Source organism: Rhopalosiphum maidis, chromosome 2, assembly GCF_003676215.2.
Source record: "Rhopalosiphum maidis isolate BTI-1 chromosome 2, ASM367621v3, whole genome shotgun sequence".
NCBI lineage: Eukaryota > Metazoa > Arthropoda > Insecta > Hemiptera > Aphididae > Rhopalosiphum > Rhopalosiphum maidis.
The window spans coordinates 3992134-4011807 of NC_040878.1; the positions used below are offsets into that span (position 1 = coordinate 3992134).

General features: G+C 26.7%; 1 protein-coding gene and 1 pseudogene across 4 annotated transcripts; one reads left to right on the forward strand and one right to left on the reverse strand.

The window, feature by feature from the left end:
* The first annotated feature begins 2348 nt into the window (after positions 1–2348).
* Positions 2349–6112, forward strand: LOC113555167 (annotated as a pseudogene).
* Positions 6113–8272: 2160 nt separating this feature from the next.
* Positions 8273–19195, reverse strand: LOC113551922 (protein PF14_0175). 4 transcript variants are annotated; one of them, XM_026954500.1, is made up of 12 exons: positions 18838–19195; positions 18197–18307; positions 17512–17604; positions 17295–17421; positions 17143–17213; positions 14324–17081; positions 12929–13918; positions 12042–12850; positions 11292–11379; positions 11051–11203; positions 10831–10986; positions 8273–9357 (listed from the first exon to the last, which is right to left on the reverse strand). In XM_026954500.1, exons 1-12 carry the CDS (start codon positions 18928–18930, stop codon positions 9170–9172), a joined length of 5637 nt encoding a protein of 1878 aa, XP_026810301.1. In that variant the 5' UTR covers positions 18931–19195; the 3' UTR covers positions 8273–9169. The 4 variants fall into 4 exon arrangements, with proteins under 4 accessions (XP_026810301.1, XP_026810302.1, XP_026810300.1 ...); XM_026954501.1 differs by having other exon boundaries at positions 12929–13426; positions 14216–17081; XM_026954499.1 differs by having other exon boundaries at positions 12929–17081.
* Between the last annotated feature and the right edge of the window lie 479 nt (positions 19196–19674).

Sequence of the window (19674 nt, forward strand, 5' to 3'; positions counted from 1 at the left end):
ATGGTCAAGACGAAAAATTCACTGTTTACATTATTGTTTAACAAAACGATATATAATACATCTAGGAAATTGTCGCTCAATGCGTTTATAGTGGCCGTTGTATTATGTTTTATGTGTTAGTCCGATCGGAGAAGATTCGTAACAACAGTTGCGTGATAGCGCGCGTATGCCGCCCCAAACTATAAACTGCCTACGCATTTATACAGTCCACGTAGAAGAGTAAACAGCAATTGGAGACGGTTATATTATTATCATAAACAGTCCAACGTAAAAATTGTTTAATCCGTTTTCGATCGTAGTGAACACGCGTGCCTACTTATGAATGTCTATATAAGAAATAGAAAACAACTCGTGTTGAGAGAATTTTTTTTTTTTGTCTAATGAAACAATTTTGATCATCAGCAATACATTATTGTTAGAAAAAAGTGATAATACGGTTTACAATGATAATATGATGTGTGTATAGTGTATACTGCTTATGTCATTTCGTATGAGACAATATTTTGAAAAATAATTCTTTCGTCACACTGAAAAGCAAAACATACCCGTTTAGTGATTTTATGTAGTGTAGAGTCACTAGAACACGTCTACCGTGTAGTTGTTAGTTAAGCAATTTAAAAAATTTGAATATCTTATACGTAATTATTGTTCTATCCTGACTAGTTTAACTATATTAGCAGTTCTTAAACTGTGTTACGTGATAGACTGCAGTGCAGAATATAGATTATATAATAATTTAGTATTATACTGCGTTACAAATTTGGAATAAAAGTATTAAAATTTTAAAATTTTGAATACACTTATTTTTAGTAATTTGCGAACAGTGGTAAGTGGCTGGTTAGTAATATATGTCATCATGATGATTGTTATACGAAATAAAGTTTGAGAAATTCTGGTCTGTGTAAATAAAATATTATTAAACTTATCTTTTCTGGGGGACCACGAAAAGATGACTGTTCACACACAAAACGCATTGCCAATGTATTAACATTTATATAATATCATAGTTATATTAGTTATTAAACAATAAATACAAAATGATTTTGTACTACATTTTGTACATAGTATTTGGATGATTAGGATGTGATGGTTAAAAACTATTTGTCTCAATAATTATGAAGTAATAACATTTTTTGGGAATATTTACTTCTGTCCATATGCCAAGATTGGTAGGAGGCTTGCAGAAGCTTGGCCCTCTCAAATGGTTTTTTTATTAAAGAAAAAACACTGATCTTTAACTCTTCGAAGAAAGTTTCTGATAAATATTTATGTTAGACACAGACATTTTTTTTTAATAATTTAGCTCTTTTATTTACGACATTCAACATTTTTTTATTCGACTTATGATACATGATAACATTTTTCCTTGTAAATAAGAACACTTCAACACTTAAAACAGATTTCCCAAAAGTTTTTCATTTTTCTTTTAAACTTAAAGAATAGGAAAGTTGATACCGCTCTGCTGTATATTAGTTATCGAATAGTTCACTATTATGGGCGTTTTAAATTTGAATACAATGATATAATATTGTATACGAAAAAGGATTCAAAGCGGAGACTGTCTGTTAATCTATATCACGAAAAATATTTCGATGATGTATTTTTTTGATATACATAACTATTAAAATAATTTACCACGGTGTTTTAATTCTACGGTAAATAGTACAACACCGTAAAACATTCAAAATAGATTCACATCATAAGTAGATAACTTAATTTAAATTGAAAATTATATCGCGTATAGTTAAATTCATAATAATATAATATACGTAAAAGTGTTAAATTCCTACGAGTAATGTTTTATTATCTTAAATAAATATAATATATTAAAAACAATAAAAACCTGTGTTATAAGTTTAGATACTAGATAGTTATGTAACTAATACAATTATATAGTCAATGAGCAAAACAGCTCAATTTGCAGTTTTAGTGTTTTATACTGACACGTTGTATAGCGTATGTCTTATGTCATACGCGTGTGGAGCGTACTCGTAAAGTCGTAACCAAAATCGTGCATAAGTATTTTTAATATTTTTAAATAGCTAAAATAAAAGCTTATATGAGGAACCTTATATTAAATTTATCAATTTTTGATAATATTTTTCAATCGATATTTATTATATCTAAAAATTAAAATGTTTAAAATGTATATAAACAATAATATCAAAAAACATCAAAATATTTAGAAAATTCTGATGAAAACATTTGGTGAAAATGTCGAGTATCTTCTGCAGTTATTTTTTATTGTTTTACCAGGTTATTTTATGTAACGAAAATTGTTTTCATTTCACTCCACTAACTACTAAGTACAAACTAGATTCAATTTTTTACTAGAAATCATCATCAAAATGGCAAATCAAAGTAATTTTACTCTATCGAAAGGTAAACATCTATTGTGCACCGATGGTATTATTTAGAAATATAATATCATCTGATTTCGTTTATAAAATATTAACGCTGAAAATAAAAATAATAAACTAGACGTTGTTATTTTTCATTATTACCTTTTTATCGAGTTAGGTGTATTATAATATACACATATACATACATATTATATATTTATATTATATACTTATACGTAGTCTGTGTATGAATCGTTTTAAACGTAATACATAGTTCGACACGATACATAATGTATATCATATAGTATATACAGCCCAAAACTACTGTCTGATTAGTACCAATTGATGTTAATTTTATTGAATACGATTTTTGTTCCAGAATAATAATATTATGTTATAGATCGAAATGCCGCGTTTGTATAATAATAATATTCTTAAACTTCCAAACACACACGCATGCATATAATATATCTACTCAAATATGTGTTTAATGGTTTACCAATGTAAACTGTAAAATATATATATTTATAAATGTAATTTCAATATGTATGTATGAATATTTTATTATTATTATTATAATTATTTTTTTTGATTTTGATGTACATATATATGTTCAGTTTTAATGGGGGAGGTGTGATATTTGTGTAATATTATATTGTATGTATCATTTTGTTATCGCTTATCGATAGTGGTATGTATGGCGCCGACCCAGGTGAATTTATATTTATTATTACCTGTCAGTCAGTATTCGTTGCGAAGTTGTGTCGCGAACTACCATGACTTATTACGATTCAATAAATAGACCATGTTAATTACGTTGAGTGCTTATTATTCTATACGAATATTACAGCCACATTCAAGGTTGTTCCATCTACACCTTACTGTCAAAAACTTTTTATATTTCATTTAATTTTGTAAAATCATGTAAGCTATTATGTAATTATTTTCAAGTATTAAGTTTAAAAATATTAAAGTTTTATTTTTTTTTTCAGTCTTTACCTGTATACTTTGTGCCTATGGAAGCAAAAACTGAGGCTTCTTATAGAAAAGTGATGGAAAGGTTCAAAATTAAATTTCCAGAAGTTAGGCCATTGACCATTATGACAGATTTTGAAGTAGCCCTCCGTCATGTTTTTCTGGATATTTATCCTGAAGCTCAGATATTTTCATGTTGGTTTCACTTTCTACAGGTATGGCATAACAATATTGCATATTTTATTTAATTATACTTCAAGCTTGCTTCACATAATGATTAATATATTTTTAATATTTAGAGTTTGCAAAAGAATATCAAGAGAATGGGATATTTAGGATACATTAGACAAAAGAGAGAGGCTAAAATATGTCTAAAAATGTGTAAGGACTGTACGGTGTTGGCTCTATTGCCTGTTCATCAAATTGAACAGGGGTTTTAAGAAGTGAAAAATTATGCCCAAATTAATGGAGTATTATTACCTAGATTTTTCACTTATTTTTCTAGGTATATTATTATGTTTATAAAATCATACTTATTCACATTTAAGTATTATATTCCTAATACTGTTTTATGCATTCAGTTTTTGGCTTATAAGAATGGATCCAAAGTGTTTTTCTGTCTATGATCAACCACGTCGGACGAATAATAATGTTGAAAGTTTTCATTCAACTTTAAAACAAACATTTCAAGTAGTGCATCCAAATTTGTGGACAATGTTGAGTGAGTTATTTCGGTCTGAAACATTTTTAATTTTATAATATTTAAATATAAACTTAAAAATTCCCTAAAAAGCATATTAAATTAATTTGACTAGAATAATCTAAAATAATCTTTCAATCAAACACAGAATGGTCTTTCAATGTTTATTAAAACATGAAAAAATATTAATTACCATTAAAAAAAAAAGAAGCCAATTCATTATATTGTTATACAAGTAAAACCTAATTATAAAATCTTAAATTTGTAAAGGGCTCAATATTATCAAATCATTGAAATACCTATATATCAATTCAAATATCAGTGGGTACATGAAATGCAGTAAAAAATTAATTAAAATTTTAAATATCTTTACTATATTTATAAATCATAAGTTATTCAATACATATATACAGATATACAGATATAATAAATTAAACAGTTGAAAAACATTTGTTAATATTTAATACAAAATTTAGAGTTCTAAAATTTCAAAACTAGCAAGTTTCCTAGATGTAAATCTATTGTACAATCTTATATTTTGTAATTTTATTTACTGAAATTATTATTTATTCATATTAATTGTATATATATATGTTAATTTTGATTTAAGAACATCTCAACAATATATAAAAAAAAAATGCACATTGTCGTGGACCGATTGTCAGCAGGATTGCCCACAATAAAAAATCTGAAATTAAAATATATTTTGAATTCACAGCGTATAAGGAATTCAACAGCTTCATTGAGGACAGAGGCCATAACTGTAAAATAATTTCTTAGCAAAGGATGGAAGAGTTCATTCAATAAATTGGTTAGATCAGCTAAACTAAGTTTCTAGACTGTCTTGCGACTTTTGCAATTGCAACGAATGTGCTAGTTATTTAAACAAAAATATAAGGAAAAAAACCAAAATACACAAATAACAATTCACAAAGTTTTGTATAAAGAACGAAAATAAAATAAAAACAAAATTTTAAGTTAAATAATTTTCAGTTTGGCGTCCATACCGTGCTGCTTTACTGACGGACAAATGCACAGGTCGTCCAGTGGCAGTTCTTCAACGTAGTAATTTCCATCAGACTTTGCCAGAAAGTAATAAATTGCTATTCATACAACAGAAATTTTAGTATACAATTAAAATAATGGTTTATTTTTATATACATACTTATATCATTTACTTTATTAAAAAATTGTTTAAATAATATAAAACAAATTATTAATTAACAATTTCACTATAGAGAATTTTCCTCAAGATAACAATGTACAGTCAGTTAAGGAAAACATCATGATGTCGGGGCCTATAGCAAATGGTTTGTACTTATTTGTTTTAATATTGTTTTAGAAATACAATATATCAATTATTTCAAATTTATAGTTATTACAGTATATAATTTATAAATATGATTACATTTAAGTGAATTGTTTTTGTTAGAAAAAACATAGAGTGGTAATGGGTTACCCCGCAAAACGTTTGTCCTATACTCCGCTTGTCTAAACTTTAAATAAGTATAACTCATAAACTACTCGCCATAAATTCGAATCGTATGTATCAAAATACTCAGAAAATTATTCTGCTCTGAAATATGAAATTAAAACTATATGTTGTCGTTCTAATGAGTAAACAACTTAGAAAAATATAAAGATAAAAAATATTTGAAAATATAATTTTTTAATAAAAACGTTGTTTTTTTATTAACTTGAAAAACATGAATACTTTTTGAAATAATGAGTGTTTTACGATTAAAGAATCACCCTGTATATGTACAAATACGAAAAAGACAGTAGTACTAACTTATAAACGCTCTTAATATTATTATAAATTTAGAATCCAATATGATAAAAAAATGTTTTAGGAGTTGTTTTCTTGCATGGAATTGATGATATCAGTTGTTTACATGAAAGTCGTCGATTAAGGAAAATTGATATTGGAGGTAAAAGCACAGAATTATTCTATATATTCAATATATATTTTAAGACCACTCCTGAAATCAAAAATGAGCACATCTAACCGTCTACTATTATATAAGAGCTTACTTCTACCTATTTGGTCCTACGGAATCGCCCTCTGGGGTTCAGCCAAACCAGCTAACACCAGAACTATCCAATCTTTCCAAGCCATTTGCCTACGAATGACTGTGAATACCCCCTGGTACGTTACAAATGTCAGCCTTCACAACGAGCTAAAAATTGCTACTATCAAACAAACAGCTGCCAAATTCTATACTCGCCTCCACTCCAAAACGGCCGACCACCCCAACCGCCAAATCGCTCAACTTCACTCCAACCATCTTCCTGAAAACCCGCCAAGACGTCTCAAAAGAAACTGGCCTAGAGACCTACTCAACACTTAATGCATACCTTTCAAGGAAATCAAATTAAATTAAATTATTTTTAAGCTCAGGTGCCTCTAATGTGAAGCTCCTTCATGTCTTTCACTGTCCTTTTATTTCTTATGCTAAACCTTTTACTTATTGTGCCCCCTAGTACAGATTGAAAAAATATTAATTGAAATAAACGTTTTTTCAAAAAAAAAGTTAAAAAATAAAAACCTCTTGATGTACACAATTTTTTTTTTCGTTACAATTTAGCTTCAATATAAAGGGAAAATTATAAAAAAAATTTTAGTTTAAAAAATCATATGAAAATGAGAAATTTATCAAATAGCTTCATATGTGCCACTATGCGCGTAAAATTCATTTTGATACCAATAAAATAATATTCAAATATTTATACAATTTTTATTTATTTATTATATTATTATCATTTAATAATTTCATTAAATCTATTAACGGACATAACATTTGCAATTTGATTCATTCTTAGATCAGGCTCACTTGACTAATACATTCTAGTGTTAGGATACTTTATATACGTCATAATAATATTAACACCAATAAAAGCTTTTATTTCATTTTTAGAAACATGGCATGAAAACTTACCATTTTGGACTGCATATTGACAACTTTCGTTAGCAATAAGTTCAAAAATAGAATCCGGAAAAAGTTGAATAAAATAGCCATACGGTGTAAACACTTGAATTGAACTTAATTCACCTGTAAACTTAGTAATGTTTCCTACATAGTCATTGTCTTTACCGGGGTACCATTTCTCAGGTTGTTTTTTGGTTTTTAATTTTTTGACAAAAACGTAATCGGTTTTTTTTATCGTTGCTACTTTATTTGTTTGTTGATGTTTTTTATTTATTTTATATCCACGTAGTTTCCAATATTTAAAAATGTAATAGTAATCCAATTATAATAATATTATAAATAATTTTGTACTATAGTTTATTTTTTATCAAAAAAAAAATGTACAGATAATACAGTATAAGTTAAAATTTTAACCCCACCCCACCCCTTATAAAACTTTAGTGCTTCACTGTATAGTCATAGTGTATATCATATATATATATATATATATGCTTCAGTGGCGGATTAAGCAATTTGCCGCCTTCAAGCAGGACATTTGCCACCGTCTCAAATTATAATTTAATAATATTATGAAAACATTTTATTTTTAAGTGCAGCAAATTTGTCGCTCTAATCACCTGATTATTTTGCCTGTAGGGTAAATCGACGCTGATATGCTTTATTTTATTTTTACTGTAGTAGTTTTAATTATAATGTTAGTAAAAAAAAATTCTTTAGCTCTTACAATATTATAATAAATTTAAATTGATACCTTTGTCTTTTTCTGTAGTTAAGTAGATTGTTATTTGAAATGTTATGTATTATATATATTTTTTTAAGTTATATGAGTATTAAGTTAAAAAGTTAACTGAATTAATTTGGCTAGACCATGATTAATTTCGGGTCAAAAATACAATCTACAACATCAATCATTACACTAATTATAATGTCTGATATCAATTTTGAATACAAATTTAGATTCATCACTAAAATTAATTTAATTATCTATGTGTATTATAATTATATCTTATTTTTTATAATGCAAATTTGTAATTATTATTATAATGGTATTATTTTTTTTTGCTGCTTATTTTAAAAAATCTTTAAGAATATTTATTAATTAATTTTTTTCTAAATTTTCTAATCATTCTGAGACTGAAGATTAATATTTTTTTTTATAAATTTAAAAATGTTATTTCTTAACTCATCTAAAAGAGATCACTTTTTAGTCTTTTTAATGTAGATTGTTAATGTTTGAAAAATTTTTTAAAACACTAATTTTATAAAAGGCATTGAGTATATTTTTTGATTTGAGTAGGTTAATACATCATCTAAAAAATAATTAATAACAATTTTAAAAACTATATTTAAGTTGTTATTTTAATTCATTTTCAAAGTATTTTTTGTAACAAAACAATGTAGTTAATATACATTATTCATTATAAATGTAAAAACATATCTTATTGTTTATCAGCTAATATACATCTCTAATTTAAGATTTTTTATAACACATCTCAATTATTTATCAATTATTATTAATACAGTGAAACCTCTGTTAAGGACACCTCTCAAAAGTGGACACTCTTAAATCCCCATCATATGTATACAATACAACTGGCACTCAGTAGTCAACAAAGACACTAAAAACCAATTACAAAATTATAAATAATCTCTATTCATCTGACCATAATATAATATACTATCCAAAAAACGCTTAAGTGGGTAGTAAAAATACAAATTTATTTTTTCATACATTTTGTAAAATTTGAAAATAATGAAGATGCGATTGGATTATCCACATTAGCCAATTTGTAAATACATTATAAAAAATATAAAACATTAGCTAAAAAAAATAATTGATTTTTTTTAACTCTAGATAAAAACATATCACAAAAATATTTATAATAAATACATTTAAATAATAATTAACATTTTGTAAAATATATTTCTTATATGCACACATGTTTATATCATGTGCATATTGTTTGTAACTTTTCCCTATAGCACCTTCTAATAGTGGACATTTAGTAATTCTTCACAAATGTCCACTATATAAAGGTTTTCCAAATAGTAAACAACTTCCTATAGTGGACATTATTTAATTTCCCATGACTGTAAAGGTTTCACTGTATTATGTACAGATAAAATTGGTTTAGGTGAAATATTTGATTACATTAACTTATTAACTGGTGACTATATACATTTCATTTTGTACAGATTTTAACAAGAGGTAACCTATAACATTATATAGTTAATTTTTGTCTAATAATCGATGTTACAAGAGTGTCACTGTCTATTATTTTGGCAAAATCATTATCCCACGCTGGCTTCCATCGATTGCGATCTTTATCGCACGTTACAATCAATTCCTTTGAGTATTGTGTATTTGTCCAATTTAAGACATAATTGCCGCCAGCACAACTTATAATCACTGAAACCAAAATCAATATAATTCAAATAATAATGGATTAATCTTAGCAATACACTTTATATATTATGACTTATGAGTAAAAACCAGATTTTTCATAAGAATCTTGTAACAATTTTTTATATCATATACATACAGTCGATGAGTTTTTATACTTAATCGATAAAATAACAAAATTTTGTAATGCATAGCTTAGATTTACATGGTTTATTATAAGTTATACTTATCATAGCAAAAAAAAAATCTAAAATCATTAGTCACAATTTTTGTTTATAAGCATTTAAAACTCAAACGTTTATGAAATATATCAAAATCGCAAAAATTTGCAAGGAATTTTGAAGTTGAAAATTCATAAATTTTTTGTAGTTTATATCTAAGGTTAAAAATCCCAATACAATATTTCTCCATAACTTTTTCTTAAAATAACTACAAAAAAAAAAACTCCAGTGTCAATAAAGAAAAAAATTAGCCTATAAAATTAATTTTACGAAATCTAGTAAAATAACGATATATTACAATTTAAATATAGGTAATAATATAATATATCCTACTAATTATCCTAGACTGACAAATCATCTCTATTCAGAATCGATTTTCGTATACAATGATACATGTCATTGCATTCAAATTTAACACATCCATAATGGTCACTATAATAGTAACTACTCTCCATCTCTACTATACAGCAGACTCAGCAGAGCGATATTCACTTAACCAACTTTTTTTTTTTTGTATTGAAACTATATTATTCAATATTATCTTAAATTATTAGAATCTGTAAATTAATTCTGAATAAATCTAATGTTAAACCTGATATTATCATCAACAAATTTTAAATTTACAATAATCCATTTTACTGTTATTTTAAAATTAAAACAAATTGAGTTATTATAAAATTTAAAGATAGGATATTGATGGTTGTAATTATTTAGATCAGTGGTTCTCAACCTTTTTATGCTCATGGCACATTTTTTATAACAATACATTTTGACGGAACACTAAGAAAATTAAGTACTGCGAAATTCCTATTTTTAACACCTAATAATACTGTACGTGTGTACCATGGCCTCGACTCACGGCACACCTACAGTTAATTTGCAGCACACTTATGCGCCGCAGAACACCGGTTGAGAAACACTGGTTTAGATGTTATAAATTATGTTAAGATTTCATTAAATATAAGAAAAAAGGAAGATATCTTGGGTGGTATAATCATTTTAAGGCAAGCAATGATCATTTTACAATTTCTAAAAAATGTACAGTTTCAAAATACTCATAATTTACTTGGCAATTAAAAAAACAATAAAAGTATTAGAGATTCCTTGTAAAATAATCTTACTTTTAAATTTTATAATAAATCAATTCACTCTAATTTATAGTATATTTAATAATTATAAGTGCATACCAATCTGGTTTTTACTTATATAACTTTATAAGTAACAACTAACAACATTACTATAATACGCAAAACACTACCTTTCATTTCTTGGGGACCAGGTTTCACTGATGGAGTAACCAGCACATTATATCCATCTAGGAGTCTTTTCGTTTTGGCTTTGGCTAATGATTCTTTTAGCTGAAACTTGTATTTTCTTTCTGCATCTTTATCCACAATTAAAAAATCATCAACGTCTAAACATATTTAATAATATTATATTATATACAGTGGACAATAAAGAACATGCAAGACAAAAACCTTGAAACATTTGAACAGTATAAGAATGTTTGAGCCAATTGGCATTGACAATTGGACATCCTCTAGCTATTGCCGACAGTATTTTCATTGTACAACGTATCTTGTCTGTTACCAACACTGAACATTCTGTAATCTCGTCTGTAACCGTACCTCCTAGTAATAACATACAATTTAGGTTTAAAAAAAATACAATTTGTAATTATTTAGACCACTCAGCTTTAAACATAAAACATTATAATACCTGTTTTGTCAACAAATTGTTTCATTTCTTGCAGGTGACGGCTCTTGAGGTAACTAAAACTAACAACAGTTTCTGTTGAATTTTCAACCTAAAATTACAAAAAAATATAGTTTGTTACAATTATTTATCAAATCTATATATTTTAAAAAGTAAAACTTCATTGTAAAATAAATATATTATATATCAGGGGTGGCCAAACCGCGGCTCGCGTCATAGACTTTTATGGCTCGTATCTTATTGTAACATTTTTACAAAAAAAAATTTCTTAATATGAATTTATGTATGACCTTTTTTTTTTACATTTTGGCTTTTCCATATTTATTAATATATTTGGTGGTTTGCGAGTATCTTCTAGCAAAAATACTAATTTTTTTTTTATGTAATCAAGTTTTAAGAAGACACATCAAGGTTTCATATTTCTACATATTATAGAATAAACAATAATAACATGTTTAAGAAAAAATGTGGTAAACTACTATAAAGCGTTATTAATGTTGAAAGAAACTAAAAAATAAAAATAATATTTTTGATTTTATTAGCTTAACATTTATTTAAAAGGTTTTATTTGTTTACTAAAATGAAAAATTTAGAATCAACACCACCTAAACACAATTTAAATTTTAAACTGTATAATTTATTTGATAAATTAAAAAATTTGCTATAATGTTTTCCACGTGTAAGACTGAAATAACAAATGTGGTTAATGACATCTTAATATTTATTGAGTATAAAATCTACTTAATCACTCACCAATGATTCTAATATTTTTTTCCTGGTACATATTTTTTTGTTACTTTCTTCAACACCATCCTGCTTTCGTTTTCTATTAAGTATTGATGCATTTTCTTTTCTAGTCATTGCTCTTGTCTGGTACCGTTCTTTATTCTCTTTAACTTCATGTGTGATTTTGCTATTACCTTGTTTATCACTTTTTCCTTTAACCTGACATTGTACTTTTTTCTTATTCCAAAATGATTTCCACACAGAAGCATCATTACTAGAAGTAGATGGTTTACAGTTCAAGGCATTTAAATTATCTTCAACAGTTTTTGAAGATGAATGATGTTCTAACAATGAGTTTGCACTTATATCAGGTATATTTAATGGACTAAATATAGATTCATCCATTCGTTTCAGTCGGTCATTATGTTTACGGGAAATAGATACTCGAGACTGCACAGAATCATCAGTTAAATGTTCTTGCTTAATAGAGGATAATGTGTTTAAATCAGTTTTTCTATCAATAGAAGTTTTTGAACAACCTGTTAAATTAATGTTTTTTAAAATAGGCACTGTAATATTTATATTATTCATTACAGTATTTTCATTAGGTTTATTTAAGATATTTGTGGAATTGCTTGAATTGCCAGAATATGATATGCATAGATCTTCTCTAACATAAATTTTTGGTTTATTAATTTTTAAGCTGTTAGAAGAATTATCGTTACATACTGGTAGTTGGACATTTGATAGGTCAATTGTATTAGAGTTAATACACTTTGATTTTTGAACGTTTTTATTGTCAGGTTCAATAGCTTGTCTATGGTTGTTTAGTTTATCTGAAACACAATAAAAAAATAATACTTCTGAAATCTAGATTCACAGTTAAATAATTTAATTAGTATCATGATACTTACCGAAATCATTATATTTATTGGTAAAATCAGTCTTAGAAATATTAGTATTTGTTTTATTTAATTCTGAAAACTCAGCAGGTTTTTGAGTATTTTCTTTATTTGCTATACTAGATACATTAGCTAATAAATTTATTTTTTTAGCAATTGAAATGTTTTGTGTAGGACAGTTGAAGAAATCATTGTCTATTTCGGGAACCTGAATTGAACTTTTATGTTTACTGATTGTATTACTATTGGATGTACTTTCTATATTTCCAATAGGTTTATCTATAAGTTCTTGTGTTACTTCATCATGTACAGTAGAAGACACTTTTGGTTTTAGATCTGTGTTTTTAGTAAATGACAATTTTTGTGTTGGACAGTTGAAAAAATCATCATTATCTATTTTAAGAACCTTTGTTAATTCTTTTTTTATATTGATGGAATCAGTGTTAGAAATACTAGTTTTTGTATTATTGAATTGCACAAGCTCTGTAGATTTTTGTGTTTCTTCTTCATGTATTGAATTTGATATTCTTGGTTTTTCTACTATATTATTAGAAATTGAAATTTTTTGAGTAGGGCGGTTGAAAAAGTCATCGTCCACATCTGGAATTTGAGTTAAATCTTCTTGCACACTAGATGAATAATTTTTGCTAGGTTTTGAAAATTCTAAAATATTTTGAGTTTCCTGTTCATGAATTGTAGAAGAAACTTTTGATTTTCGATTTACTTTTTTAGTAGTTGACAATTTTTGTGTTGGGCAATCGAAAAAATCTTCATTATCTATTTTAAGAACTTCCGTTAGGTTTTCATTGATACTGGTAGAATCAATGCTAGAAGTATTGGATTTTGTTATACTGAGTTGTGCAAACTCTGTAGGATTTTGTGTTTCTTCTTCATGTATTGAATTTGATATTTTTGGTTTTTCTACTATATTTTTAGAAATTGAAATTTTTTGAGTAGGGCGGTTGAAAAAGTCATCATCCATTTCTGGAATTTGAGTTAAATCTTCTTGCACACTAGTTGAATAATTTTTAGACGCAGTTGAATTATTTTTGCTAAGTTTTGAAAATTCTAAAATATTTTGAGTTTCTTGTTCATGAATTGTAGAAGAAACTTTTGGTTTTAGATGTACTTTTTTAGTAATTAACAATTTTTGTGTTGGGCAATCGAAAAAATCTTCATTATCTATTTTAAGAACCTCTGTTAGGTTTTCATTGATACTGGTAGAATCAATGCTAGAAGTATTGGTTTTTGTTATACTGAGTTGTGTAAGCTCTGTAGGTTTTTGTGTTTCTTCTTCATGTATTGAATTTGATATTCTTGGTTTTTCTACTATATTATTAGAAATTGAAATTTTTTGAGTAGGGCGGTTGAAAAAGTCATCGTCCACATCTGGAATTTGAGTTAAATCTTCTTGCACACTAGATGAATAATTTTTGCTAGGTTTTGAAAATTCTAAAATATTTTGAGTTTCCTGTTCATGAATTGTAGAAGAAACTTTTGATTTTCGATTTACTTTTTTAGTATTTGACAATTTTTGTGTTGGGCAATCGAAAAAATCTTCATTATCTATTTTAAGAACCTCTGTTAGGTTTTCATTGATACTGGTAGAATCAATGCTAGAAGTATTGGATTTTGTTATACTGAGTTGTGCAAGCTCTGTAGGTTTTTGTGTTTCTTCTTCGTGTATTGAATTTGATATTATTGGTTTTTCATTTATATTTTTAGACATTGTATATTTTTGAGTAGGACAGTTGAAAAAATCATCATCCATTTCAGGGATCTGTGTCGATTCTTTATTTATACTAGTTGAATGTTTTTTCGACACAGTTAATTTTTTTTTGCTAGGTTTTGAGAAGTCTAAAATATTTTGAGTTTCTTGTTCATGAATTGTAGAAGAAACTTTTGGTTTTAAATGTACTTTTTTAGTAATTGACAATTTTTGTGTTGGGCAATTGAAAAAATCTTCATTATCTATTTTAAGAACCTCTGTTAGGTCTTCATTGATACTGTTAGAATCATTGATAGAAGTATTATTTTTTGTTTTACTGAGGTGTGCGAGCTCTGAAGGTTTTTGTGCTTCTTCTTCATATATTGAAGAAGATAGTATTGGTTTTTCATTTATCTTTTTAGCCAATGCATATTTTTGAGTAGGACAATTGAAAAAATCATCATCCATTTCAGGAACTTGTGTTAATTCTTCATGTATACTAGTTGAATGTTTTTTTAACACGGTTAAATTATTTTTGCTAGGTTTTGAGAATTCTAAAATATTTTGAGTTTCCTGTTCATGAATTGTAGAAGAAACTTTTGGTTTTAGATGTACTTTTTTAGTAATTGACAATTTTTGTGTTGGGCAATCGAAAAAATCTTCATTATCTATTTTAAGAACCTCTGTTAAGTCTTCATTAACACAATTAGAGTCAATGTTTGAAGTACTAGTTTTTGTTTTACTGAGTTGTGTAAACTCTGTTGATTTTTGCGTTTCTTCTTCCTGTATTGAAGAAGACAATTTTGGTTTTTCATTTACCTTTTTAGAAATTGAAATTTTTTGCGTAGGCAAGTTGAAAAAATCATCATCCATTTCAGGGATCTGTGTTAAATCTTCATGAATACTGGTTGAATGACTTTTTGACACAATTAAATTATTATTACTTAGTTTTGAGAATTCAAAAAATTTTTGAATTTCTTCTTTATGTATTGTAGAAGGAACTTTTGGTTTGGGATTTATTTTTTTAGAAATATTTAATTTTTGTGTTGGACAATCGAAAAAGTCTTCATTATCTTTTTTAAGAACCTCTATTAAGTCTCCATTAATACTATTAGAGTCAATGTTTGAAGTACTAGTTTTTGTTTTACTGAGTTTTGAAAGTTCTTGAGGTTTTTGTGTTTCTTCTTCGTTTATTGAAGAAGATATTTTTGGTTTTTCATTTTCCTTTTTAGGAATTGAATTTTTTTGTGTAGGGCAGTTGAAAAAGTCTTGATTTTCATGCAAATTTAAATTTTGTTGCTGAGATTTACATTCTTCTTCAATAAAATTACTGAAAATATCATCATCATCCGCTTCAAAAGTATTAACATTTCTTTTATGTTTATCAATATTATGACCTTCGGTGGCAGATTTCAAATTAGATATTGTTAATGGTAATCTATTTTGTTCAGAAACACTGTTTAGACCATCATTGTGTATCCGACTTTTTTTAGTTATGTTTAAAGGTTCTGCTGGTTTTACAGAGTATTGTTTATTTGAATTAATATTGTTTGAACTTGATAAGTTGCAATTACTGGGAACATTAAATAAATGTGTAGTTGGAATACTTGATTGATCACCAGATTTAACTTTCTGGGATTCACAAAATAAAATATCATTGTCATCTGCATCAAAACTATTTTTGAAATTATTCATAGATACATTTTGTTTCTCACCAAATGATTGATTTATTGAAATAGATTCATTTTCAGATTTAAGATTAGGTATTTCCAAAATTTGAGTATTATTGAATTTGTCATCTTTATTTGGGGACTGAATGGCTGATATTACATCATGATTATTGGTTTCAAGTTTATTTTCAAAATAATCATTGTAACATCCAAAATCCATTACAGGACTAGGAGTGTCTTCTCGAATTAATTCTGTATTAATTTTATTAGGAGACTGAAATATACTTTCCGGTGTTATGTTAGTAGTTACAAATGAACTTCCAAGATCCATTACAGGACTAGGAGTGTCTTCTCGAATTAATTCTGTATTCATTTTATTAGGAGACTGAAATATACTTTCCGGTGTTATGTTAGTAGTTACAAATGAACTTCCAAGATCCATTACAGGACTAGGAGTATCTTCTCGTGTTATTTTAGGCATAGATTCTGTTGGGTTTATTATAGAAGTATTTTTATTTGATAAATTGTTAAATATTTTGTTAGAATGTATGTTATTTTGCATTGTTTCTACTTGGCTAAGAGCTTCTAATAAATATTCATCACTGGGACTTGAAGAATTTAATTCTGTGTGTATATCATTGAGAGTATTCATAGCACTTTCAGATCCAGTAATGGTTTGAGAAACTTCTTTTTCTATTCGACACGTAGAACTATTTCTGATTAAGGATACATTAAAATCAGTAATTGCATTAGGTATGTCTGTTCTAAAAGATTTTGAAGTATTGATCTGAAAAGATTAAATACAATTTAATATTGGATTACTGAAATAATAAAATATACAATCTTACTGTATTAGACAATTTTGATAAGGAAAGTCCATCATTTTGCGTTCCTTTGTGTGCAGAAATGTTATCTGATGCTAAGTATAAAAATTGTGAAAATAAGAATAAACTTAAATTATTATGTATATTTATGAATAATCATTTTTTTTTTAAATTACCTATGGATTTGCTATTATTTGTAACTTCATTAGATTCTCCGTTTATGAAATAATCAGCTTGGACTTCTCCAAACATCAATAAAGCATTTTCTTCAAGAAAATAAGCAACATCTTTCCTCAAGTTTTTCTAAAAATGTTTTGATACCAAATATAGAAAATATTTATATCAAAGTGTAGGTATAAAGTATTAACTATGAATATAAATTATTAAGTTTACCTTATTAAGTTTAGTTTTATTTAAACTTCCTTTATCTAATAGAACAACACCGTCAGAATCACATTGAATAACAGCGTGATTCATTGACACTGACTAATAAAATATGAAATAATATAACAATATTTGATTAAAAATATACATTATCAGTCAATTACCACCCAGTTGAAGGACATTTTAAGTAACACTTGAGAAATTTAAAATACCTACATTTCTTTCATGCTAAAAAAACCTATTTTCTTTTCAACTTACTGAATATTACCGATTTATCTAATTACAATAAATAAATTTTGAAAACAAGTTTGGGTTCTTTATTATCTTGTCTTACTTAAGATCTCATTAGCAATTTTTACATATATTTTGACATTCATTAATTAAAATTTGTAAGTTTTATAAAGAATTTCATTTATGAAAATGCTTTTATTTTTAAACATTAATATTTTATATGTTTTATATGTTTATATATTGTATACCTAATTATTCTTTTCAGAAAAATAAATGAAAAAAGTTATTGAAATCTAATAAAATAAAAAATTCCTCATGATTAGATCTCAGTGGAATTAAAAAAAAAAATTCAACATAAAACCATCTCAAATTTGTTCTAATAAATTATGGGTGAAAATTGTCAACTATCCATATAAAAAAAACAAGTGGCAATTGACCAAGATTTAAAAAAAATTATCCTTACCGGATGTTCGATGTAGATATCATTTAAGGGATGTCGTCCAATTGTATTATCACCTTCTTTGAGTATATAACGCCCATTGTCAACCATACCATTTAAAACAATGCAACCATACTAATTAAAAATAATTGAGTTAATGATAATGTACATTATGTAATTAATTTTCTAAGTATAGGTGGCTTTTTAATAAATAAGTTTTTATTTACCATAGGAAGAATTATATTATGCATAAATCTGTTAAGTATGTAGTTAGATTAACCTATTTGTTTTTTTTTTAAACATACTAAACAACATTTGCATTTTTAATGTACGGCAATAGTATAAGTATTAGGTACTGGTTTAAATAAAATAAAAATATGTTACTTAATTAACTTCCTTTATAGTACCTATTATTAAAAAAGATGAAAAGTACAAAATTTACAATCTACATTTATAATAATACAATGGATAAAATAAGTTTATATTTTTTACTAGGTGCAACAGTATGAGAGAGAAAACGTCCATTGGTACTACTTCCAAATATGAACTCAATCAACCACTTACAATCTGTTTGTTCAAAAAATATTGTAGGTACAATATGACCGCACCTTACTATCACACCATTTAATATAATTAAAATACAGGTAAAGGTAGTTGGTACTTACATCATGAATTTTTTCTCGTTCGTTGTCCGGTTGGATATCAGTACTTACAATAGCTTGTGTGGATATCCAAGCGGAATCCACATCTGCGTCCATAGTTGCTGCTGTGTCAAAATTGTTTTTTTATCGGTTAAAAAAGTTTGGTGGGTAAAAACGGTTTAAATGCAAGTCCCGATAGTTAGGTACCAGGCAAGTTTTATTACGCATAATATTACACAAACTTGCGGTTATTACAAACTGCTAGTTGCTACTACCGAGCAGCTGTACATCAAATTCATCAAAATATTATGATATACAGGCTGCAGTTTGTCAGAGTATACTAATTAGTAATTACAAAAATCATTTTTTTTTTTTTAATAAATAAAAACTAAGTACTAAACGCACAATGTCAAGTGATAATAGAATATTATTATTTATTATGAGTTTTGTTTTGACTGTAAATCCGCGGTTAGATAAGGCATCGTGATAAGCAGGGGCTCACTAGTCACTTCGTAGTTCGTTAAAAAATAATTTAAAAATCAGAGAGAAATGAACATTAGTAGAGCACAGCGCCATCTAGGTTTATAATTTTATTGTTTTAGATTTTTTTTCTTGACGATGTTACAAAAAAAAATATCGCATACGTGGTTGCGTCTCAATGCATACAAGGCGCCAAACGTCTAAAATCCATTCCCACCACAAGATGATGACATGATGTGACTATTGTTCGTTCGTTCGCAAGCACTTAACCTAAGCATTAAAAAATATACGAAAATTCTACACAAGATGAAAATAAATCTGGAATGCACACGGGTCTCGGTTACAGAGTAATCAAACGTTTAATCACTAAGTACAGTACAG

Excerpts from the sequence above, each read along its gene's own strand:
- LOC113551922 (XM_026954499.1), bottom strand. The coding sequence starts at position 18,930 with ATGGACGCAGATGTGGATTCCGCTTGGATATCCACACAAGCTATTGTA. Across the intron at positions 10,987-11,050 it reads TACTGTTCAAATGTTTCAAG|ACGTTGATGATTTTTTAATT; the intron begins GTTTTTGTCTTG and ends AAATATGTTTAG. Across the intron at positions 9,358-10,830 it reads TGGTCCCCAAGAAATGAAAG|TGATTATAAGTTGTGCTGGC; the intron begins GTAGTGTTTTGC and ends TTTTGGTTTCAG.